Below are 26,181 nucleotides of genomic sequence, written 5' to 3' on the forward strand. Positions count from 1 at the left end.
AAGTCTGGGCACAAACGAGACCCCACCCCTCGGGTCTAGATCCGGTCCGGGGCTGAAGGAGGAGACGAGAACCTGGAGTCTTGTGCCCTTATTCCTCACCGGTGTCCCGCATCCGCCTTACACAGACGCGCGCACAGATGGCCCGATTCCCGCTGCCCACTGCACCCCCAAGTGCGGGGAATCTGGGTAGCTTGGCAGACACTCACCGCGGGGCCGAGGGCGCAGGCGAGGGCTCCTGCCAGCACGCAAAGCCAGCGGACGGGCGGCGGGCTCGGCGGGCGCATGGTCCGCCCTGAACCCGCGGCGGGCTGCCGGGCGCGGGTAATGGGTTGGCGGGCGGCGTTGCGCGGAAGATGGCCCGCAGCCTGACAGAGTGGCGCTGGCACAGTGGCCCCAGCACTCGGAGGCGCAGCTCTGGGGCTGGGGGCGGGCCGCGGGGGCTCGTCTGACGGGCGGCGGGTCTAGCCAATGGATCAGTGGAGGCGGGGCCGGCGAGCAGGTATGGGGCGGGGCCTGGACGCCCCCGAAAGTGGGGAGTCCCCGGAGCTTCCTCTGCCAATCCCACGCGTCAGTTTTTCGTCGTGAGGCATTCATAAGCTTTCGCCCCTCCGGGCTTATCTCCCGGGATTCTCAAGACCCCAGCACGCCCCATCCTTCCTTGCTTGGCTCAAGACGTTCCCAAGCGCCTGACTGCGGTGTCCCTGCTCCGCCCGCCCCATCAGCCCTACTCCAGGGCTCTTCTCGTCTGCCTTCGGAGCCACCTTCTCCAGGAGGTCTCCCTGTTTCCCACTTTTGCCCTTCGTTGGTCTCAGGAGTGTGAACCGGATTACAAGACAGGAAGTGCCACTTATTTTCCCAGGCTGAGGGCTGGGGCCCGCGTTGGGTTCAGGGCTGGCAGCGACCCGGGGTAGGTGGGGCGCGTCTTTTGATACATTTTTTCAATGGCCCAGTGTCATCTGTCGCGCTGGAGAGGCTGGACGAGGGGAAGCGAGTGGCAAACGAGGCCCGACTCCGGGATCCTCGGTGCCGATCCTGTTTTGGCGTCAATTGGCGGAGGGTGCTCTGCACAGGCCGAACATCTTGGCCTTTTATACCCCCAGGGGCCCTGCTCCAGGGAGATTGGAGCGTCCGCACCCTCGCGCGTCTCGGCTCCGGCACCTCCCAAGGGAGGCTGGGCCGAAGTTCCAGCGCCCTCGCGCGGGGAGGGAAGGTCTGTTCCCAGTTCGCGGGCCAGGGAACTGCGGTTGACCTAAAAGGAACCAAGAGACCTCGTCCTCATCCCGCCTTCCTTATTTTACAGCTGGAGAGACTGAGATCCAGAGAGGGGCCAAGACCCGGCTGCCTGCCTCTGGCGCTGCGCTTCCAGGCCGGTCGGTCGCTGGGTGACTTCGGGCTAGCGGCTCTCCACAGCCGATGCTCCGGGCTCTGTTTATTCGCCCCTAGAATGGGGCGCCCTCTGAGCGCGTCTTCCTACGAAACAAGCTCAGATGGCTGCCTTGCCTCTTTCCGAGAGCTCGAACTAGCACCATAGCGACTACAGGTGGTGGTGGCAGCGGCGGGGATGAGCGGAGGGGAGTGGATTAACGTGACAGGAGTGCGTGTGTTCAGACCAGAGACCAAGAGGGCTGCGCGACGCGGAGCTTGCAACTGCTTGAAAGAAGTCTGATTCCAGGCGTCTGCTGATCAGCAGGTGCGCCTGAGTTTCCCTCCTTACAGCACAGGAAGCTCTGCTTGAGGAGAGTTAAGGGAAAGCCGGTAAAGGATAAGCACCCTGACCCCCCTGGGTTTTCTCTTACTTGTGGTGTACCTTGCTTTCTACTTTCCCTCCCTTCCCCGCTCCATCATTCCATCACCCCTCACTTCCCCCTCCCCCTCTCCTTCTTTCACCGGTCCTCTATTAACTGCTGTCTATGACCTGGACCCTGTGCTCTGGACTGGTGGCACAGAGTTGGATAAGTCGGAAGCACTCCCTTAACAGAGGAGGACCTGGGTAGCTATTGCCCTCCTTACAGTTTCTCCTCCTTTTAGTTAATCAGGGAGCCTGGACACAAGCTCTTCTCCAGAAGCGGGTACTGGAGGTGCCTCTGCTCTGGTCTTTCAGGGGTTTGGACCCAACCCTTCAGTGGAGGGAGTGTTTGAATGATTGCTGGTATTTCCTCAACTGTCAGTTCTCCTGGGGGCGACTGTTTGCTCAGGACTCAGCCTCTCTTTATGACCCTGTGTACCCCCTCTCAGGCCTTAGTTCCCCAGCAGGGCAGTTGAATCTTGTCTTTATCCTGGGGAGTCACCTCTGCTGGTGTGGCTTCCAGGAGCCCTAGATATGTACAGCAAATCCGTGCATCTTGGCTCTCACTACCACCACCTCCCCTTTAACACACACCTGGCCTAGCCAGCTGCAGGATGCTGGTATCTCACTCCTGATATGATATCCTCCAGGCCTGTTGGAGTTCTCCTGTTATCCTCTGAGATCAGGGTTCTTGGGTACTTGAGAGAGTACTGAGACAGATGAGGATTGGGGAACAGGAGGGAGTCAGAACCCACTTTGCCATATGACCCTCACCAGGTGGTTGGTGGACAGGGTAAGAAGGGAAGGAGAGAGAATCTTAAGGTCAGCCACGCGAATCCCTTCTTCAATTGAGGTCTGGATGGCCAGGCTGGAGCAGTGAGGGAGACCAATAGTGCCTCCTGATGCCCTTGTTGTAGTCCTTCTCCCAAGAAGAGGAAGGTGACCCAGGGAGAATAGTTTTGCAGCAGATTCTTCGCAATGAAAATTACTTCTTTGTTCTTTCAGAAGTGTTCCTCTGGGGGATCCACCCTTCCTTACCTATCTGAGGGCACAAAACATATTTAGAAGTGAAGGGAGCAGAGAAGAGAAAATAGCAGAAATAAACAAAAACCTAAAAAAAAAAAAATTCAACCAAGGCTAAACTTGACCATGGTTCAACTAATTGCTCCAAAATGTCTTGTCCTGTGTTCTCAGACACTGGGGAAATCAAACATGGGTTCACTTCTGGGAGTCCTGGGGAATCTGATGAGGAAGCCATGTTTTGCTTCTCAGGTGACCTGAGAAGGCTTCTAGGAGGGAGGAAGTGGAGGTGGGAGAGACAAGCTACAGAGGGAGTGGAATTAGTTACTTGGGATGTCTGTCTCCCATCGCTCCAATCTGTGCCAAGTCTGAGCAACTCTGGAGGCTGCCTTTGCCTTACAGTACAGACGGGGGCGGAGGGCCACAGACACCTCCTGCTCCCAGTCCCCATGTCCTTCTGCATTTTCTGAGTGTTTTGCTCAGAGTTCTCTCCACCTGAATTCCTGGCACCTGTTCCCAGACTTTGGCTCAAGCCCCCGCCTCTCTCCTGGGTTGTCAGAATCACAGGGGTGCAGAGGATGTAGGAAGTGGGGGGAAAGAGATGGAGACAGAATCACTTGCCATCCCCCGTGACAACAGGCACAGCACAAGGGAATCTGCAGTTACTCATTGGGAGCCTGCCTGGCTTCCTGCCTGCCTCATGCCTGCAGCGTGTGCCACCCTCGCCTCCTCCAGTCCTTCAGTCCCTCTCGGAATCGTGCACTCACTGTCTTAAGGATCCTGCATGGAAACTCAATGGTGGCAAGTCTCTTCAGTGGAGTGAGAAGGGTGGGTGGGGACCTAGAGTGGCCTTGACCTGCACAATGAAGGCCAGAGGAAATGACCTGACCTGGGGAGTCACTGCTCCAGGATTCTCCACGTTGCTGTTGGCATGCAGGCGAGCTTGGCCTTCTCTGGGCTTCTGGACCAACATCTTAAGGTCTATATTCATGGAGTGGGGCTGGTAGCTCCAGGGATATGGGATGCTCACTACCTCCCCAGGCTCTCCCTTCTTTGGGGCCAGTTCTTTCTGTGTGTAGTGTATCTTAACTCCAACCTGTTGTATAGTAGAGGGTATGAGAAGCCTGGGCAGGTATTTAAAGAAAAGATATCCCTTTCATCCATTTGATAAACACACATTCATATCATTCATTCATTCACCTCTCATGTATCACCTACTTGGTCTGGTCTTGCGATGGGGCTAGGGATTTGAGTGTCACTTAGACACGTCCCCTTCAGGAGATCCTAGCATTGCTTGGGCAGGGGCTAGGGGGGAAACTCTTTCTGGATGCTGTATGTGCATTTAGGAAGAAAACAAAGTTCATGGAATGCAAGTGATGAAGAAAGAATTGTCCATACTGAAAAATATGGGAATAAAGCCCAGGGACCAGTTCTGAAATGGCCAATCATTGATCCTGAAGACTGGAGCTTAGAGCTGTGTCAGGGGGAGGCAGTGCCAACTACAGGTGCCTCAGTTCAGGTTGTCCCGGGAGCAAATACTAAAATGGAGTTAGGAGTGTGGAAGTTTATTGGATGGCAGGGGGATCCTGTGAAAGATAGAGGAGAAAGCAGAATTGGGCAGAGAGATCCTTGAATCTGTTGTAGAGATCTGAAAGTAAGTTTCTACCAACCCATTTGTGAGTTCCAGAGCAAAATTGAAAATAGAAGCTTTAGTCACACCCTACTGTGCTTGGTGAATGGCTGGAGTTTTCAGGAAGAACATAGCCTTGGCTCAAATGCTGTGGTGGGGTCCAAAGGCAATGCAGCTGAGGCTGTCTCACTGCACGCCCCACAGCTCTGTGGCACAGGAAATCCCACAGTGGGGAAACTGAGGCATGGGAAATGAAGCAGGTAGGGAAGATTTTGTCCTGCTCTAGGGGATAGAGGAAGAGGAAACCTTGAACTCCTAGTCTAGGCACAGAGAGATGACCTGAGAACTCCTTCCCTCACAAGCCCAGGCTGTCTGGTCCAGGAGTCAGCAATCTATTGTCAAGCAACTTGGCATGAGGATCATGGTGCAGCGAGTCTGGGAGACAGGAGAGGGAGGGACTTTTCCCTCCTATTACTCTTCAGTGGCAGCCACAGACTCTGGTCAAATGCTTATTGCAGCAGGTGTGTGCGTATGTGTGTTTGGGTGTGCACACATGCATACACATGCATGCTTGTCTGTAATATGTCCATGAATGTGAGTATGTGTCCTTGTGTATGAGCATGGGTCTGGTCTGCACAGACACATGTGCTCTCAGCTGGGAGTCAGAGCAGGATTGGTCAGTTTCCAGAAGAGGTAGAACTGGGGGAAGCTAGGGGCAGAGGGGATGAATCTCAAAGATGGTGCCCAGGACCACAGACATCACCAGGTTATTTCTCAGGGGTATGTCCCACCCTAGGGAAAGCTCAGAATGACTTTACAGGGGATCTCAAAGGTCTCATGTTAACTTACCTGCTCCCAACCCTGCCTTCCTGTGAGTTGGTATGTCACTGATCTTGGGCAGAGATTTGGAAGAGGAACATAATGTGAATATGACAAAACATATGTTGAATTTAAATAACATAATTAATGCCCCCAAGATTAGTGTGTGTTAAAAATTTGTAGGTATGAAAAAAAAATAACAATCTCTGTGTAACTCCCAAATAACCAAAGAAAGAAAAAGATGAAACTAAGAAAATGCCAACAATTCAATAAATGGTTGTATGTATGGGAGGATAACCAAGAATACATGATATATAGAGGCATAAAATCAGACATCAAGAATAACTGTAAACATTAATCATCATAGTCAAAGTAAATAAGAATTTAAGGTGGAAAACAAAAAACACATAGAGGGCAATTCATATCATTAGAACATTCAATCTATCAAGAAGGTAGAATAATCCCAAACATCTGTGAATCTAATGAAATAACAAGGCATGTAAGACAGGTACGTAAGAAGGGAGGAACTGTCAAATATACAACCTTTCTCTCAGGAATGCTTACTGCATTCAGACTTCAGAATAAATCAAAATAAATGGACAAGAGCCACATCTCTCAATAGAGGTGTGTGTAACTAAAATAAGCTGATGAATAACCAAAACTGGTTGCAAAATGATATGCATGTTACAGTACTACGTAGGTAGATTTTATTTTATTTTTTAATGTTAAAAATTTTAATATCATTTAGATCATACTTGTAGACTATGGACTATTGAATTAAATACAGACTAACAATGTTAGTTATTCATCCCTTATACACACATTTCTTGTTAGCATGGCTAGAATAACTTTGGATACAGTTTGAGTAGGACATTTGAGTAGGACTTACATAATAAAAGTTTTAAAAAGTATAAGTTATATGGGGTTGATAATTTCCCACATTCTTTTGTCTGAAAACAATACTAAGTAACTTTTATGGACACATAATATAGAGCAAAGGTATATGAAGTAGTTAGGCAAAATAAACACCCAAGCCATGTTAGTGGTTACTTTTGCAGAGAGAAGGAAGGAAAAGGAAGAAAAAAGTATATTCATTTTCAATTGCCGTGTAACAGATTACCACAAACTTAGCAGCTTGAAACAATATTCATTTATCATCTCACATATTCTATAGTCAGATGTCCACATGCGGGTTAGCGGGGTCCTCTGGTGAAACCATGGGTTTTGACCAGAGCTATAGTCCTCCATGGAATTTAGGGCCCCCTTTCAAGTTCATTCAGGTTGCTGGCAGAATTCAGCTCCTCCCAGCGGTAGGACCCCTTTTTTGGTGTTTTTTTGATGGATGTTGGCTGCAGACATTCTTAGCTCTTAGAGGCTGACCTCAGGACCCAGCCCCCACCTCCTCCATAGGTGCTTGGTTTTTACCAGGCCAGCCAGAGAGCACCTGCTGTGCCTTTGAACTTCTCTGATTTCTGTCTCCAGATTCTAGATCTCTTTAAGAAAGTCTTATATGATCAAATCAGGCCTGCCCACACTCAAGGGGAGGGGATTATACAGGGCATATATACCTAGGTACAGGAATCTTGGCTGCCATCTTAAAGTTCTGCCAATCATAGGAAAAGATACACAGTGGGTCTCCAATCACACTGACTTATTTTTTTTTTAAACGTCTACAGCAAATATGGCATTATATTAAGGTTTAATGAGACTAGGTGATGGATACAGTGGGTTTGATTTTCTTGTTCTTTTGTATGTTTGGAAATATTTCACATATCCATAGATTTAAAAACACCCACTCCGGGAAGTAACTTCTGTGTTAAAGGAACTAATTGAAATTATAAATTAGTGTATAATTAATAAATACCAATGAATATTAAAAGCCAAGTGGTATGTATATTATATAATTAGAGAAAAATTTCAGCTTTAATTTTATATATTTTAAAAACTGAAAAAAGTTTACAACTAAGAATAGTAAAAAGAGCCAGGTGGGGTGTCACACATCTGTAATCGCAGGTACTTGGTGGCTGAAGCAGGAGGATCATGAATTCAAAGCCGGCTTCAGTAACTTAGTGAGGCCCTATGTAACTTAGTGAGACCCTGCCTCAAAACAATAAATAAATAAATATAAAGGGCTGGGGATGTTGCTCAGTGATTAAGGGCCCCTGGGTTAAATCTCTGGTACAGAAATCAAAACGAAACAAAACAAAATAAAATCCAAAACAACCAAACAAACAAAAAGCAAAGCAAACAAAACAAAAAAAATTAAAAAAGAAATAACAAATTAAGTCTAAGGAAAGAGGAAGGAATTACTAAAGATAAAGGAATGTAATGAAATAAAAATAAAATATTCAATGAGCGAATGAAATAAAAGCTCTCCTTAAATAGATCTGTAAATAGACAAAGGGTTAGCAAATCTGATCAAGAATAATGTGGAAACACAAGAAAAAGTGACAGTTCCAGGAATTTTAAAACTATAAAATACTCTTTTTATTTGAACATGTAGGTGAAATGGGTGCTTTTCTAGAGAAATATACATTATTAAAATTACCCCTAAAGCTAGACTCAGATAGTTTTATAGGAAAATTCTATAAACCTTTAATGGGTGGATAATTCCTATCAAACTGCTCCAGCACAGTGAAGAAGAGGCTGCATTTACCACCATGTTCTATGAGGTACCTTGTTGCTCGTGATAAAACAAAGGATAGAACAGGAAAAGAAAACTGTAATTCCACTTTATAATTTAATAGATAGCAAAAGATCCATGAATTTAACACATGATTTAATATCTACTTCATGTTTCTATCAATACAGAAACACATAAGTAAAAATGAAACAAGGTCAATGAAATACGAAGTCATTGTCTCACTTGCTGAGCTGAGGCAAGGGAGACAAGCCACGTCTGGCCCTCTGGAGAAGGGTGGGGACAGCTCTGTTGACAGCTGAGCAGCTGAGGGAGGGTGTTGCTGGACACTGCCTATTGAGGCGAGGGCGCCTGAGCGCACGAGGTGTATAAGGCAAGTTTTACTTGCAAGTGGTAAAACCTGGAGAAGAGGACCTGACTGATAGCATGTGGTTGCTCTTGATAAGCCAGATGTTCCCAGAAAGAGAGGGGCCCAGAGTCTGGGCTTCCATCACAGAGAGGGTAGAACCCAGCCCGACCCTGAGAAACGGCAGGCATAGTCTTCATCCTGGTCCTTGCAGGGCAGGAGTGGGGGCTCCATATGACTTCTCTTTTACCTAGCAGTAGGACCTAGGATTTTACCCGGGGCCTTTCAGCAGTCGCTGTGTGATTTGATTCCACAGACTGAAGGGCCGGTTCTAGGACTGAGACCATGCTAATGGCTTGAAGACTGGGAGAGGAAGCAAGAGGCCTGGACTAGGTTGGGAGAGCCTGACTCAGTTCTAACTTTGTCCTCCACCCTGGCCTGCAAAGGGGCCTCGGAGTCCCTTGTGGCCTGAATGTGGCCACAGGCAAACAGTGAAATGCTTCTTCTTGTCCCCTTTATTACTCTGATTGCCATCAGAGTGCCAGCCCCAGTCTTTGCCCTCTCACATCTTTGGGAACATGTGTTCACCCTCCCCATGGAGACAAGGACATTTTAGGATCCCAAGGTCATGGGCATAATTCCCAATGGCCACCCACAAGTGGCAAGGTGGGCTAGTGTGCTGTTACTAAACAGGGACTGTGATCAGCAGTGCGGGGCCTATGCCAGCCAGCCTCAGCCTCTATGAAGTCAGAAGCCCTCAGTCTCTCTCCCAGCCTTTCCTTCATTTGAAAGGGAATCTCAGTCCACAGATTTGAGTTCAAGAAATTGGTTCGTCATTATTTTCTTTTTCTTTCATCATTATTTTCTAGAATTCAAATTAGTTTTGACTATGAAGTCATTACATTAGATGGTAAGAAATACAACTTTGGCCTTCCTTGTATCCTTGAGTGGTTTGTGCTGGGCAGGCATCAGGAAGCCCCTTCTTTCCACCCTCCCCTTGGTTGCTGGACTATGTTTGTTGTTGCCAAGACCCACAGTAGCCCAGCCTGTGCAGTCCTGGCAAGTCCAGGGGCTGAGGCTTGAGAGACCTAGGAATCTTGGTGGAGCCTCATATAGGGTCCCACCTCCTGTGTACCCTCCAATTTCTTCGCAAGGGTGTCAGAGGCCAGGGGAGCAGGTACAGGTGGCAAGACTAGTGCTGCTCAAGGGAGGCGGTCTGGAAGAATCAAGAAATCCTCCCTCCTTCCTGGTTCCCAGGCTTGGCACTTGAAAACAAATGCCTGGGACAGGAAGTGTCTTGAGGCCACTTCTGCTTTCCTCCCAGCCTCATCCCTCCTCTGTGGTGAGAGATCATTTGCCCAAGAGAGGAATTATTTCTCGGAAGAAGAATGGCAGGGACCACACCATACTCTCAGTGCAAATCTGGGCCCTACCAGCCACCCCCACATCCCTAACCCCACCTTCTCCCAAGTGGGGCCAGAACTGCTTTAGGCTGTGGTGATGCTTGCTCTGAGGGGTACCCCAGAGGCACCCTAATTCCTCCTTTTGGGGAAATGTGGAGCGGGTAGCCCTCAGCAAAGAGAGAAGCACCAGGAGCCTGGGGGTACCTAGCTGCAGAGAAAACCCAGATGAGTGGGACCACCTGTGCAAGACTGGGAACCAGGTCAGGGTGACGCTTGCTGAAGAAGAACAGAGGCTTGAGGAAGAGAGATAAGGAGGAGCGATGGGGAAGAGGGGTGGGAGTATGCATGGGGTAGAAGAGTGGGTGAGGAAGGGAGGGTGGGGAAGCAAAGCTGGGAGGAAGAAAGGAATGGGCAGAGGAGGAGGAGGAGGGAGGAAGAAGCTGGAGGAAGGGGTGGGAGGGAGCATCTTCCTTTGCAAGCCCATCCCTGTCCCCCTCCTACTGTTTGCTTCCGGTCTCAGGTCATCTTCATCTCTCTCCTCATCTGCACACTGCAGAAGCTTGCTGATAGCCTCTGGCTTCTCCTTGGGACCCCAAACTCCAAACTCAACATCTGGATTGACTTATTACTATTTTTGGATTCACCCAAAAAAACTTCATAATGTGTGAAGTGAATACCATACTACAATGAACTCCTGTCCACCCCTCGGCTCATTTCTTCTTGTCCCCTCTCCAGCCATGATGGCTTCAAATCAAATTACAGATCTGCAGCTTTTTCCTTATTTCAGTATGGATCTCTAAAGGATAAGGACTCTTAAAAGAGAAACCACAAGCCAGGTGTGGTGGTGCATGCCTGTAATCCCAGCGCCTCAGGAGGCTGAGACGGGAGGATGGTGAGTTCAAAACCAGCCTCAGCAAAAGCGAGGTGCTAAGCAACTCAGTGAGACCGTCTCTAAATAAAATTCAAAATAGGGCCGGAGATGTGATTCAGTGGTCAGGTGCCCCCGAGTTCAATCCCTAGTACTGCCCCCCCGCAAAAGTAACCATAATACCATTATATACAAGATCCTTTTCACTCCCACAAAAGACTAAAATTCCTTAAATAGCATTACATATGCAGTCATTATTTAATTTTCCTTCCTTTACTTAGGGTGGTTTTTTTTTTAAAGCAGTTTGTTTAAGTAAGATCCACACACTAGGGCTGGGGATATAGCTCAGTTGGTAGAGTGCTTGCCTTGCAAGTACAACGCCCTGGGTTCAAGCCCCAGCACCACGAAAAAAAAAAAAAAAAAAAAAAAAAAAAAAAAGATCCACACACTAGAATTTCATATAGAGACTACCTCTATCTCTCTGCCCAAGCCTCTCTTTTTCCTTCCATGTTCTCCTTTGAAGAGAATGGGGCCATTGGTCCCATACACTAGCATCCCACAGCTGGAGTCGGTAGGCTGCATTCCTGCAGTGTTATTTAAGCTATTTCTCTTAGAGCTCATTTTAAAACATCAGTGAGATCTTGTTGCTCTTTGGTTTAGAGCACTTGCCAGACCCTGAGTGATCCTTCTGTCACTCACCTTTCCCTCTGGTCTTTTGTCCTCCTTCTGGTCACACTGGTCTCCTGCTCTTCCAAGAACTTATTCCCGGGTCAACTCTTACTTTCGGGTCTGCACTGTGTTCCTTCTCTGCTTGGAATGCTCTCCCCCACAGGAATCCCTTGGCATCCTACCTCTTTTCTGAAGCTCTGACCTTACCCTACCTAATACTGCAAGCTGCAGACTGCTCCTCCCCCAACTCCTAAACCCTCTCATCCTACTTTTTATTTTTATTTTTTCAGAAGCCCTGATCATCTTCTAAGGCACCATGCCACTTGATTATTTGTGAGTTTACTTTATTACATTCATTTTTTATCTCCCTCCCCTGCTAGAACATAAGCTCTACATGGGTAGGGATTCAGGACTAGCTTTTATTCCCAGCATGTCCCAGGTTCCTGGAGAACTGGCACACAGTAAGTCCTCTCTGAATTACTGAATGAATGAATCTTCCTAAAACCCAGGACTGACCACCCTCTCACTTAGCTCTGAGGGAAAGTCCTCTAGGCTCTTTCTTCCCAGGCCTTGGAGGCTCTTCCCCACCTGGGTCCTGCAGCCCTCTGTCCACTCTAGCCTGGGTTCTATCTTTCAGGCCTCTGCACCTTTGCCTGGCCTGTTGCTTCTGCCAGGAACGCTTTCCTCCACACAGGTCTCAGGGAGCCTTTTCCATGCCTGGACTGGAATCCATGTCCATCACCCCTCTAGGAAAACTTTGGGGGCCTCTGCTAGGGATGACAGGCCCTGAGTGGGTGTCAGTGAAGGTTGGAGAAGCAGGAAATGACTGGGCTAGGAGCCTTTTCTGCTTAAATCTATCTCTGACTCTAGGCCTGGGCTGCGTCTTTCCTGTGACCCTAGGCTAAGGCCTACCCCTGATCCTGGGCCTCCATCCAGAGTTACTCATGACCCTAGGCTGATTCCTGAGCACAGCCTGACCTCTAACCCTGATCTCAGATCTCAGTCTAGACTAGCCCCTGATCCTGATCATAGACCTCAGCCCAGCGTGACCTGTGACCCCAGGATGATACCTGACTCGGATCACAGACCTCAGTCCAGCTGACTTCTGACCCCATGATGACCCCCCCAGCCTTGATGATAGCCCAGTTCACACTGTCTGACCTTGGAGGAGACACAGAGTGGGGTTGGCTCACAAGAGGCAGCCATGGAGTCTGAGGCTGCAGCACCCAGAGAGGAGCCAGGGCCTCAAGGCTGGAGTCCATGGGGGAGGCAATTCTCCTATCTGCCTTTTCTCTACTCATCACTCTTTTTTGGCTCCTGACCCAGTGGGCACTGCCTACCTGGGAAGGGACTTCGAGGCCAGGTGCCAGGAGAGGGAGGAACTGACCAGCCCAGCCCATGCCTCTGTTTGCACAGGTCTGGGTAAAAATAGCCTCAGCTACTTACGCCTCTCTCATTTCCTCTCTGCCCTGGGTCCTGCCCCTGCCCAGGTCACTTGCCAGCTGTTTCTGCCCCTAGGCTTCTTCTTGCCTGTGATGGGACAGGGCCCAGAACTATAGGGTATGGGCCCCTCACAGCCCTCGAAAGAATCACCTCTACCATCTCATATGTCAAGCCTTTAGAACTGTGAGAAAATACATTTCCATTGTTTAATCCCCCTAGTCTGTGGTTCTGTGTCATGGCCATCCTAGCAAAATCTAAGGCAGCCAGACAGGAGGATGCTGGGTCCTCAACACCACAGGGAAAGCCCCACACCAGCTCAGGTTTCTCTGTGATCAAGAAGCAAACGTCTATCTTAAGCCATTGTTCTTTGCTCTTTTGGTCTCAGTCACATGTGGCTAAAGCTGCATCCTCACCAACACAGCTTCTAAAACTTCTTCCCTGTGTGTGTGCCCTCCTGACCGATTTCACCGGAAATGAGTTCCCCCAAATGAATAAGTAAACGGAGGCCCAAGCTGTGGTGGATACACTGAAGAACGCCTTCCTCTCACTCGCAGAGACCTAGCATTTCTTGTTCCACACTTCTCATTAGCTTTTGGTGGCTTGCTGGCAACCGTTTTGTCCCTTGACTTGTAAAGGCATCGCTTTCATCTCTTCTTCCATCATCACTTGACATTCTTGTGTGCATGTCTGTCTCTTATTGTTCTCTTTTCATAAGGACACCAGTCATCTCCTTTTATCTTAGTTACCTCTATGAAGACCCTATCTCCGAATGGCATCGCATTCTGAGGTACGGGTTGGGGGAAGGGTTAGAATTCACCATGTGAATTTTGGGGGAACACAATTTAACTCAGGGTTACCTAAGATAACAAACTACCCTGAAACTTTTTTTTTTTTTTGCGGTGCTGGGGATCGAACCCAGTGTCTTGTGCTTGCAAGGCAAGCACTCTACCGACTAAGCTATCTCCCCAGCCCTTCCCTGAAACTTAATGGTTTAAATAAATTATTTTTTTGCCTCTATGGTTTCGATGGGTTGGGAATTTGGAAGCAATTCAGCTGGACAGTTTTGGTTTGAGACCTCTCTTGAGTTGGCAGTTAGATGGCCAAGTTAGCAGTCTTCTGAAAGCTTGACTGGGTTGAGGATCCATTTTCAAGGTGTACACTCACATGTATGAGTAAATTTTGTTCCTGTGAACAAAATACCCAACAAGAGTAACTTAAAGGAGGACAGATTTATTTTGGCTCACAGTTTCAGAGGTTTTAGTCCATGGTTGGCTGGTTCCATTGCTTTGAACCTGAGGTGAGGCAGAAAACATCATGGGGGAAAGGTGTGATAGAGGAAGGCTGCTCAGGTCATGGCAGCCAGGAAGTGGGGAAGGAGAGAAGGAGAGAGAGAGAGAGAGAGAGAGAGAGAGAGAGAGAGAGAGAGAGAGAGAGAGAGAGAGAGAAAGAGACTGAGACTATCCACCTTCTATAATTCCCCACTTCCAAATAATCCATTCAAATTATTAATCTACCAATGAGGCCAGAAGCCTTGTGATTCAATCAATGGTCAAAATCCCCACTTTTGAGGACACTTCATACCCAAACCACATCCTATGGCAGGAGGCCAATGCAGGAGGCCTAAGTTCCTCCCCACCTAGAGTTCTCCACAGGGATGCTTGAGTGTCCTTCTGCCATGGCTGCTGTCTTCCCCTACAGCAAGGGACCCAAAGGATCAAGATGGTTAGAGTGCCTTTTCTGATTAGCCTTGGGAATCACACACTCTCACTTTTGCTATATCCTATTGGTCACAGAAACCATTCTTGATTCAGTATAGGAGGCTCCTGGGAATACCAGGAGGTGAAGATTCTTGTCCCCATGGCCAGGATCGGCTCACTCCTACTTCTGCTTTCCAGTTAGTGGGAAGTTGTAGAGGGGAAGAAGAGGGCATGCCCCTTCCTATTAATTGGATGACTTGGAAGTTGCATAGTCACCTCTTTCATATCCCACTTGCCAAAACTTAGTTCCATGATCTCACGTGGCTAAAATACACAGCTGAAAAATGTAAGCTTTGTCAGGGGTAGCCACGTGCTCAGATTAGAAATTCCAATACTACTTGTCTTAGTTTGGGTTTCCTTGAAAGAAGAAGCTGAGACAAAGGACCGAGGTCTGGGTCATTTATTTATGAGAGAACTTAGGGGGCTGGAGGAAAGGGAAAGGGCTCTTGAGGTCTCTGCTTCAGGGGTGGGGGTTCAACTCAGCAAGGACCTCAGAAACTTCTCTGAGTGGACATTCATCCACGGGCCCACGCTGGGAAATTAACATCCCTGCATTTTCTGACTGAAGCCCCCTTCCAATACTCTCATGACTCTGCAGCTTAAAAATAACCCTGTTGATATTGTTGAAAAGTAAAGGGAAAAAATTATATGCTCTTGAAGTGGAACTTTGAGATCTTGCTGTGGCTATAATTGGAAGAGGTCCACTCCCTGGGGCGGGGGACATCACTGACTACCTGGTGGAAGAAGCAGAAGTCAGACTGGGTAACCACCCTGCATCCCTGACATAGGGAGTTTGCTAGTTTTGCTTATCCTTCCTCCTGGACAGGGGTCCAGGCTGTGAAGTTTAAAGGCCCCCTGTCAGGCACTAATCTCCCAGGGAAGGTAGTGAGGGTTCACTGTAGTTTGTGCCCAGGAGCACAAACCTTGTCTGACCAGTCTTGAATGACAGCTAATATGGCTGCTGTCCAGGAAAATCTTGGGACTTGGACTGTATCATTCCTGGAACTACAACGGGGAAACTGAGGGTTGTTCTGAAAGTCCCTGACCACCACCTAAAACCTCAGCCCATTATGGGCACAGACTGGTGTTCATCAAACTCTGTTTTTCTATTCTATTCTGCTGGGAACCCTCTCCTGCCAAGTTGCATGCTGGGCCCAGTGGAAAAGTTCAGAAGTTGAAACCATAAATATGAGTTAAAATAAGATAGAAAGAAGACAAAATGGAATAAAGTCCCTTTCTGGGCAGTCTGCCCAGCACCTGCCCCAGAACAATGGTTTCTAAGGTTCCTGACCCATTTCTGCAAAGATTGAAGAGGACTCTTCTTAACTAGAGGCCACCCCTTCCCTGCTTCCTCGGGGGAGGTGTGTCTCTCCATGGCAGGGGTTTGGACTTTTTTAGAGCCATGGATCTTCTGAAGTCTTTGGACTCTTCTTAAAATAATATTTTTGTTATTTATTTATCTTTTGCAGTGCTGGGGATCGCACCCTCCATTTCAACATTGGAGACCCAGGAATGATCAAGCCCAGGTCCCAGGGTTTTCCTGGACAGCAATCTCATGCACACTAGGCAAGTGTTCTCATCACTGAGCTTAGCCTGAGATAATATTTTAAAATATATTTTAAAAAACATAATGGGTGAAAAAGGAAGTCCACTGAAACACATCTGTCAAAATACTGAAAACAAATCTGGGTCACAGTGATACTTGTGCTTCTTCATTCACGTATCAAATCTCCATAAGATTTAGTGTCAGGCTGAGTAACCACGATGATGTTAAAATACAGATGTTTCTTCTCCCTGGTTTCTCTTTGTGGTTTCGGTGACCTGTGGTCTGCTGGTAACTGGCTCAATGATTGCTCTTTTGACTTATCATCTGGTCAGTAGTGGCCTACTGCTAAACCACAGTGCCTACGCCATTCACTTCTCTTCTCAAAAAATAGGCGCTGTCAACTCACACCATCCCCAAAAGAAGGGTGAGTGGAGTGCAATGAGATATTTTGAGGTGGAGTACATTCCCATCACTTTTTAATCACAGCATCTTGTTACAATTGTTGCATTTTATTAATTATTGCTATTAATCTCTGAGATGCCTAATTTGTAAGTTAGACATTATCACTAGTATGTATGAATAGGAAAAGAAAAACACAAAGTATATAGGGTTCAGGGCCATCCAGTTTCAAGCATCCACTAGGGGCCTTGAACTGTATTCCTTGCTGATACAGAGGGACAGTGATGACAGTAAGTGACATTTGGAGGCATCTTCATCAGTGGTAGTGAGATGAAAACATCTGAGTTTTCCATTGGTGATGTGGCCCCAGATCTTGCGGATACCACTGTGCTTCAAATGGAATAAAGTAGTCATGTTCTCACCTAAATATATGAATTCCCTAAATTTCTATTCATGGATTCCTTGGGGGCTAGTGGATTCAGGGCTCAATCCTCTGACTTATGAGGAGTGTTAACTAGATCAGCAGTTGCCTTCTCAATCCACACAGCTCCACTTGGAGATGCTCTCTCTGCCTGGGCTGGTTTCTGTTGACCCATCAAGGTTGGGAGACCTCCCCACTCCTCAGTTTATACCCAAAGGACTTAGAATTAGCATACTACAGTGATGCAGCCACATCAATGTTTATAGCAGCTCAATTAACAATAGTTAGATTGTGGAACCAACCTAGATGTCCTTCAACAGATGAATGGATAAAGAAACTGGGATATATATACACATTGGAATATTATTCAGCCGTAAAGAAGGATGATATTATGGCATTTGCAAATAAATGGAGGGAATTGGAGAATATCACTAAGAGAAATAAGCCAATCCCCAAAAACCAAAGGCTGAATGTTTTCCCTGATAAGTGGATGATGATATATAATGGGGGTGGGGGGCGGGGAGTGAAAGAAGAATGGAGGAACTTTAGATTATGTAGAAGGAAATGAGGGGGGTGGTAGGAAAAATTGTGGAATGAGAAAGACATCATTGCCCTATGTACATGTATGATTACACAAATGGTATGGATCTATATCGTGTACAACCATAGAAGCAAAATGATGTACCCCATTTGTGTACAATGAATCAAAATGTAGTCTGGAAAAAATAAATAAATAATAATAAAAAAAAAAAAGATTGGGAGACCTGATAGTATGTGTGGCCTGCTCAGATGTTCTGCATCCAGATCCCACGGAACTGCAGAAGACTCCAGCCTTAAGACATGACCACCCTGGCTCCAAGGTGAGGGCAGAGTGGAAGGGATTAGCTGTTTCCTGAGTAGGTACTAGGGAATACCCTGACTCTGCCTTCAAAAAAGGCTTTGCTCCTGATGGATGGAGAGGGTTGGTCCCTGATTGCTTCCCTGCAGGGTCTGCCCCTGGAAGGCTTGGGCATGTGCTTGGGAAGCTCTGGGCCTCAGGAGATCCCAGAGCAAGCAGGGGCAGTGTAGGGGGCGGAAGCTGCCTCTCTGCTCTCCAGAACTCTCACTATGGACTAGGGGTGGGGTTTTCAGGAAGGAGATCTTGGCTTCATTTCTAATGCACATCGTGTGCATCCTGAGTGGTCCTAGACAGACTGGTAAAGATCCAGAAGAGAAAAAGAAGGGATGCTACTTCAGCAGCTCTCCTGGGTTCTTAATCTCCAGGGTGTAAGAAGCTATTTCATTTTATAATTGAAATTATTTCTAATTTTGCACTCTGCCCTGTGGCCGTATTAGAAAACAAGACCCCAAATAATTTCGTAGCCTATTACCGTTGAGGGATGGTGAGTCATAACTCGGGGCTGACATAGATTCAGGCAATGTGGGTTCCCATGGTGGGCCAGTTCTGGGGGTTCCATGCTGCCTCCAGACTGTGTCTGTGATCAGAACTTGCTTGGGGTTTCTGGCTAGGCTTGGGAAAAGGGATCTGCGGGGGACAGGCAGGTTCTTCAGCAGGGCCAGCCCATATCCATGCCCTCCTTGGGCTCCTTCCACTCTCTGGGGCACTGCCTGGGTAGTGGCCCAGGTCACTAGGTTCTGGAGTTTGATGAACATGTTCTACTGTCACTACTTCCTCATCAGTCTTGGTGTCTCTTCCTTGGAGACATCTGACATCATCTATAAGCTAGGGGGGCTCAGGCGTTTTTCGGCTTTCATTCCATAGGCTCCTGTTTGATCCCTTTTGACGTGGACCCTGAGACCAGACTGAGCACGGGCAATTTATTGGAAGCGGTCCTAGAAAGCACTAGTGGCGGGGGAGTGGGGAAGCGAGACGGGTGGAAGGTGGCTCACGGGCTGCTCGATGAGCAGGTTAGCATTGTGGGTCACCAGCCCGCACTCCACTGGGCCCTCTGGGAGACTGTAAAATCCAGCTCAGAGCTGTCTCATCTGTAAGTCAAGGAATGCGGGGTTTCTCTCATTGACTCCCATCTGTCATGAGTCAAAGGCTGATCTCAGGAAGGAAATTCCCCAGCCCATCTCACCTGCCCCAGGCATTGTTCAGACAGGTGCTGCTGCCAAAAAAGCCCTCTGGCAGGGAAGTGCAGGTGCTTGCAGTAAATTTGCAGGTGTGTTTTGCTAGGATCAGTGAGTGCAGAGGGGATCTGGGCAGGGTGCCCTCTTGTCCTCTTCCTTGGGCGATAGATCCCAGGTCCACAGGCTGTTTGAGAGGAAAGAGAGACAATGTCTGCTCAGGTGTTAAAAACATCCCCCTGGGTGCAGGCCCCCTATAGGCTGCTTCTCCCCAGGAGTAGGGCTCTTCTGCCTGTACTTTTGAGTCCCTGAATGGAGTTCTGTAGGCGGAATGAGGGACAGTGCAAAGATAATCCGACTTAGCTCTGACTGTAGGCATCTCAGTCAAGGAAGAAAGGAAACAGAAAGCACTATTATGTGAGACTAAATGGACAAGAGGGCTGGGGACCTTAGAGAAGGGAGCCATCATCTGTTAGGAGTTGGGAGGTGTAATGGAGATGCTGGCCTGTGAGAGCTCAGTGGGGTTTACAGGGTGGTGGAGGAGAGTGAGCGAGGACAAACCAACAGGTGGCACAGAAAGAGAAAACGTGCTATGCTGGAGTTCAGGTAGGACAGGACTGGGAGGCGGTGGGCACGGCCATCTGAGAGACAAGAAGCAGAGTAGGCAGGCAGGCTGGGTCCCAGCTTCGCTCTGCTGAGCCCTCAGGCGTTTCCTTCTGTGGTGGCCACTGGGAGAGCCGGTCCAGCTACCAGTCTTGGCTTTGGGGCAGCTTGCAGAAGTGCCAGCTGCCAGTCACTCCAGTTAGAAGCCACCACTCTCATTAGCTCTCATGGGATCAGCTGCTTTGAGACTCAGAGCCCTAAATGTCTAAGAGGTTTGAAATCACCAGATTAAAAAAATAATAATAATTGCAGCATTTGCCCAAAATCTGGCTCATCTTTGTCAAGGCCCAGCTTTGTTTAATTTCTGGTGGGGCTGTGGAAGTTGCAGAGATGGACTCAGTGGGAGCCTGGGCAAAACTAAGCCCAAAGCACAGTGGATGCTGTACCTGGGGAGTGCAAGGTTCCTCCCTCTGTGGTGTCTTTGGCTATACCCACCTGGCCTTGTGTACCAGGGAACCACATTTACCCTGAGTCCACTGCCCAGGAACCTTTGGAAGAGGAGAGAAGAGCATTCAAGGGCACTGGTCAATTGCCCCTGGACCACCTGCAGTCCAGTGAACTGGGAGGCTCAGACCCTGTTGGCCCCACTGCACCCTGGGAGGAGGATGACCAGATCACAGGCTTGCAGAGCAGAAGAGCACAAGGAAGACTCGGGGCCATGGGCTCACTTTAATCCAGTCCTAGCCCCAGAGAGGTTGCTGACTTTAGGTGGCTTTTCATCATCATCTCAGGGCTGATCCTTGGTCCTCCACTACCTCCTGCCTATCCCAGGTGCCTGGCTCTGATTCCCCTATCCTCTAAGTACCACAGCTGTCAAGCCTCCCTACAGCCTGCTCCCCCATCTCCTTGTTGCTTTCCCAAACCCACAGTGGACAGTGCCACTCTCCTGTGCCCCACCTGCAAGTGCTCTCATTGCCTGAAGAATATAGTTCTTCGGACTGACATCCCTGCATCCACCACTCCTAAAGGGGCATGGCCAAGGCCTTTAAAATGGGGGCCATGAATCTGGGCTTCTCGGTTTGAGTTTCAGTGCTACCACTTATCAGCTGTGTGACCTTGGGCAAGGGGCTTAACTTTTCTGCACCTATTTTCTTGTTTGTAAATTGGGGATAATAATTCCTAAATCCTTGCATTTGTGAGTATGAATGAACTAGTACATGAGAAGCTTCCCTGGAAGGGTTGAGTGGCAAACCCAACAGTAGGTGCTCAGTAAAAGGTAGTCATTATCATCTGCTTCGCACCATACCCTGCCCCCACTGCTGCCCTATAGTCTGACACCCGACAGCCACCTTCAACTATTTCCAATGACCTATATTAGTTATTATCTATTGTTGTGTAACAGATGACCACAAACTTATCAACTTGAAACAACCATCTATTCTCTGGCAGTTTCTGTGGATTAAGAGCCTGAGCAGGGGTCAAGCAGGCCCTCCACTGCGGGGTCTCATGAGGCTGCAGTCAAGTTGCCATCAAGACTGGGATCTCATCTGAGGCTCAGCTGGGGAAAGATCTGCTTTCAAGCCTGTGTAGTTACTGATGGAATTAAGTTCTGGGTGACGGTAGGACTACTTGCTGCTGGAGGGTGTGGCAGGCTGATAGCTGGAGGTTGCTGGGTTCCTAGCCTTGTGGACTTCCCCAACATGATTGCTTGCTTCCTCGATTCTAGTAATGGAAGGGAAAACTAGCAGGATGGGCACTATAGTTTTATGCAATATAACCATAAGATCATGCATAGTCCCCTATACATACCTTGTCCCCTTTCCTGTATTCCATTGGTTAGAAGCAAGTCACATGCACTGCCTGAAGGATATGAAAAATAACAACCCCAAAGACAGTGCAATCTGGGAGGAGGGAGGGAGGAAGGCAAAACATCGATCCTTCTCCAATAAATCCTTTCCCAGTGATGTGACAATCCCTGGGAAGGAGACACACATCAATCCTAAAATGGCAGTCCCTGGGAAGAGGATAAACATTGATCCTTTCCCAGTAAATTATTTCCTAATGACAGTAAAGCTACACATCAATTCTGTCCCAGTGACGATAAAATGACCTCCAGAGGACAAGATAAGCACTGGTTACTGAGCTCTGAACCCTTCATCCTTGCCCAGTAAAAACAAGTCTCAAATTTTTGCAACTTCTTTCCTGAATGCCCAGATTAACAAGTCACCTCTCAGTGTAACTTATAAAACCCCAAACCCCTCTTATGACTGGTGGCCATTTTCTACCCAGAAAGTGAGCCCCTCTGTCGCCTGACTCCACAGCTGAATAAAAGACAGCTGATCCATGAAGTCTGCTCCCATCCTGGTTATTTGTACTTTCACTATGGTGCCAAAACTGTTTTGGTTACTTTTGCTTACACTGCCTATATTCAAGGGAAGAAGAAGACACAAGATGTCAACACCAGAAAGCAGGGTGAGGCCACCCCAGACCTCAACTCTATTTCTTCTCATTTCTCTTTCTGTCTCAAGGTCTCTTTCTAAATTTCAAGACACATCTTGCTCTCTCTGCCCTTCGCTTCCTGAGCATCTGATTCATGCCAGCCCCTGTAGCAGGTTCTAGGACACCAAATAAATAAGACAGTCCAGTCTGTTGAGTTTTCCCTTCCAAAAAGCTCCCTGTCACTGCTCATAATTCTCAGTTCATCTGTATAGTGTGACAATCATTCCATCGTTTGTGTAACAGCATTATTTGTGTAACACACTCTGCCTCACTGGGTTCAGATTTCTTTTGGGATCCCAGCCTCTACAATGTTAGGTCTGAGTCTAGATCAAGGTCAGGGCTTGCTCTCAGTCCAGGCATGAGAATAGAGCTCTGAGGACATGCAAGAAAAGGGCTGGCATTTTAAAAAGTTTATCAATGAGAAATGATGAATTTGGTTTTCAGACACTGTCTTTTCAGAAGCTGTAGTGAGTCCGAAGTTAAAGGACCCTGGGTTTTCTCCATGAAGTGAAGGGGCTGCAGTAGGAGCAAAAGGAAACAGCTGACAGCAGGTGTTTATTTCTCATTCTCGGCAAACCTGAGATAAAGGCAGGAATTTCTGGCTATTTAGGTGCTCCTCAACCCCACTCCCTCTTTTGGATCAAAAAGGGGAGTGCACAATTTCTTCTGGGTCAGACCTTCATAGATGAGGCTGTGTCTGGGCCTGGTCATTGTTCCTTAATGATAGGGTTGTAGGACTTCCTGAGAGAAGGTCTGGTTTTCCCTGTGGCATGAGACTAAGCACAGTGTGTGCAGAGGAGTGACCAGGACACATCTACAAAACCCTGATTCCCCTAGGCAGGTTCTCTCTGCTGGCTGCTTGAGACAGAGCAGGGCATGTGCCGAGTAATCTGACGGTCAGCCTAACAGAGAACTCTTAGACTTATAGCCCCACCAAACCCTGCTGCTTTTTTGAAAGGCTGAACCTTGTGGAGGTGGCAAGAGCCCCTTCTGCACCAGGAATATCAGTCTTTGCCCTGATGTGGTGACATTGGAGACTAACCAGATTCTGTCCTCCTTTCAGGGCTGTGGGCCAAGGGCTGCCCTGGACAATGGCACACACACTCTGCCCTGAAGGGCAGGTGTGTTGACCTCCACCCAGTTCACATGCTCACAATGCCGGAAGTCGTGAAATGGCTTTTTCTTTGGTGCCCAAGAGAACTGACTGGAAGCAGCAGAAGCGATTTAGGTGTGTCACAGGATGAAGTGTTTCTAGCTGCTGAAGACCTATCCGGAAGGAGTGAGAGGCAAACCCACCATCCCAGGAGCCTTGTTCCAAGGTCTGTGCACTCCTCCCTGCCAGGGAAGAGTCAACAACCTCTTTGTATTCCAGAGTGGGAGAGAGGAGGCTGGCTGCCTGGGATGGCTGCCTCTGAGACACCTGTAATCTGGCTCTTGGAGCAAACAGGACAAAGCTAGATTGTACAGGAACAGGGAAGGTGAAGACTTTGCTTTGAGCATAGGGTGGGGGTTGGTGGACCAGATCCCAGAGAAGTGTTGGTTTCCTTGGGGTCTGAGAAGCGTTGGGGTGCTTCTAAGAGGTGTTGGTATCTGAACCTAAGGCATTGGCTGGGCTCCAAGGGAGCAAAGCCAGTGGGTCTATGTGAAGTCCAGAAGTGAATGCCTTCAGGCTTAAATATTTTCCTGCATCCATGGGGCCAGGTGATCCCAGGTGCTTGATGATCCAAGAGGTAGAAACTTGGACAGCAGTGGCTGGTGTGTTGTCACACTCAGATTCCATTTGCCAGGTGGGCCACTCAACTCAGTTGCTGCAGTTGTGGTGCTAACAGCTCTCAGCTTCTGCCTACGTTGAAGAATTGCCCACAGCCTGTGGGAACCACATTACCTGGCAGGGGCGGGGGAAGGGGAGGGGGAGGGTTGTGTCAATCTGCCTCTACCATCTCCCCATAGCTCAGAACTGAAGTCCAATTGACACAGGGATAAAAAATGTCTGACTCCTTGATTCCAAGTGGGAACGGCTGTGGGATCAGTATGAAATCGTCTGGTGGAAAACATCCTTGCTCATCTCCTTTCTGTATCCCATCTTGCTTGCCCCTAGTCCTTTTTTCCTGAGTTCCTCCTTCAATAAAAGCTGTCATAGGCTCTGCTTCTGGGGATCCTGACTCAAGACATTGATCAATATAAAATTTCTCACCCATCTTAGTGGGTAGGCTTGCGTCAGTATAATAGTGAGTTCGAATTTTAAAAAACAAAGAAATATGAAATTCTACTTGGCGTGTTGTGGAGCAATGTCTGTCTTTATCAGACCACAGACAGAATGATAGAAAGGACTTCCCAATATAGGTAGTCTGTTTGGTCATGGAGGTGGTGAATTTGTATCTGGGTAGGGGAGTTGAGGTCATTAAAAAAGAGGTTTCCTTTGTTGGAGAATGCTTCACCCCTGGGTACACAGTGGTGCCCTGCAGGGTGCAGGGGCCAGGGGAGAACGTGCCATGGCCCATGGCCCATATCCCTCCCTGGGGCCAGGTCTGAGGGTGCATTGCCTTGGACCTGATGGCCACAGTGACTCTCTCTAAGCTGGAGTGAGCAGCCTGTTGAAAACCAGGGCTGGTGAATCCCAGTGTGGTGCTCTTACTCCAGAGCAAGGCTCTTTTGAGGGTTGTATTGAGTGCTGGCTCTGTGGCAATTTTGACAGTGCTATTGGTTCAGTCTCTGCTCTTTCTGAACCTTAATGTCCTCACCTATGAAATGATAGCATTTAAGGGAAGAAGAAAGGGAGGAGAGGAGGAACAGAGAAGAGGGAGTGTAAAGGATCTGCTCAGATGAACCTCAATTATGCCAGCTGTAGATTGGTTCGGGTCTTTGATCCATTGGCAGTGTGGGGTGGGAGGGCATACCCTTGCTTGTTAATAGGCCATATATGATTGGGGAATCAGGACTCTGACTTTGAGCATGTGGACGAAGGGGTGGTGGCTGCAGGGTGATTGAGGGCGAGGCTGAAGGCTGCTCCAGAGCCATTCCTACTAATCAGCTTTCTGTCACTATAATTATATACTTGAGATAATTGACTTATGAAGAGAAAAGTTTTATTTTACCTCATAGTTTTGGAGGTTCTGGTTCAAGACTGGGCAGAACCATTGCTTTGGGCCTCTAGTGAGTGAGCTAAATGACAACGATGGATAGTGCTTGGTGGAACAAAGTGCTTACCTTATGGCCAGGAAGCGAGAGAGAGAGAGAGAGAGAGAGAGAGAGAGAGAAGAGACTGGGGTCCCACAATCCCTTTGAGGGCACACTGCAATGACCTAACGACTCCTACTAGGGCCGGCCACCTTAGGGTTCTACCATATCCCAGTAGCACCATCCTGGGGACTAAACCTTTAACACATGGGACATTCAAGATCCAAACTGCAGCACTTACCATCTTTGCCTGAATGTCAAACTTCAACTACTTCGAAGACAGTTTGAATTCTCTGGCGCATGGGATAAAGCATTTCTAAATTGGGACAGATTAAGAAGTAACAGGAAATGCTTTAAATTATGTTATTATGCATATTAATAAACAAATATTTTATTGGTGGATTTATAAAACATTTTTCATTCAAAAATTAATTTCAAATGTAAATTTTTTTCTAAAATGATAAAGTGTATATACACACGTAGATATGTTTATGTATATATATTGAACCTGGATCTTGGCTGCAAACTTCATCTGAAGTAGGACCTAGATCTTGGAACTATAATTTGAATCTTAGACATTGATTTTTTTTCTCTTTTCACATTTTTTTTTATTGGTGCTTTACAGTTATACATAATGATGGGATTTGTTGTTACATATTTGTACATGCACACAATATAACAATATAATTTGGCTGATATCACTAGACCTTGACTTTTAATTGGAACTTTCAACCATAAACATGGATCTCAGATCTAAACATGACTTTGGATGTTGACTTTGGATCTGGGCCTATGATACAGATAAGCATATTGGATCTGATATCTGAATCCTAGTCTTTCTAGTTACTTGAATGTAACCTTAGATCTGGAACTTGAATGTGAACTTGTCCTTTGAACTTGGATCTTGGGCCTGGACTTCTTATTTTTATTTTTTGGGGGTACCACGGAGATTAAACTCAGGGGCACTCAACCACTGAGCCACATCCCCAGCCCTATTTTATATTTTATTTAGAGACAGGGTCTCCCTGAGTTGCTTAGCACCTTGCTTTTGCTGAGGGTGGCTTTGAAATTGTGATCCTCCTGC

The 26,181-nt window shown here is 47.7% G+C and overlaps 2 protein-coding genes across 4 annotated transcripts in view; one reads left to right on the plus strand and one right to left on the minus strand.

Moving 5' to 3' along the window:
* The window catches only part of VIPR1 (vasoactive intestinal peptide receptor 1), a 48,119-nt gene extending 47,698 nt beyond the window's left edge, over positions 1–421 (minus strand). For both annotated transcript variants that reach the window (XM_079114167.1, XM_079114166.1), the window contains exon 1: positions 207–421. In XM_079114167.1, coding sequence (XP_078970293.1) covers positions 207–284 — 78 coding nt within the window. In that variant the 5' untranslated portion in view covers positions 285–421. The remainder of the gene's footprint in view (positions 1–206) is intronic.
* The window catches only part of LYZL4 (lysozyme like 4), an 81,367-nt gene that overhangs the window by 2,533 nt on the left and 52,653 nt on the right, over positions 1–26,181 (plus strand). Inside the window, exons 4-5 of one of the 2 annotated variants that reach the window (XR_013759768.1) lie at positions 1,301–1,690; positions 15,852–17,261. The gene's annotated coding sequence lies outside the window, so the exon portion shown is untranslated. Of the gene's footprint in view, positions 1–1,300; positions 1,691–15,851; positions 17,262–26,181 lie in introns of those variants that run through there. The other variant, XM_079114180.1, reaches the window with a different exon arrangement.

This window comes from Sciurus vulgaris (genome assembly GCF_902686455.1).
Source record: "Sciurus vulgaris genome assembly, chromosome: 16".
NCBI lineage: Eukaryota > Metazoa > Chordata > Mammalia > Rodentia > Sciuridae > Sciurus > Sciurus vulgaris.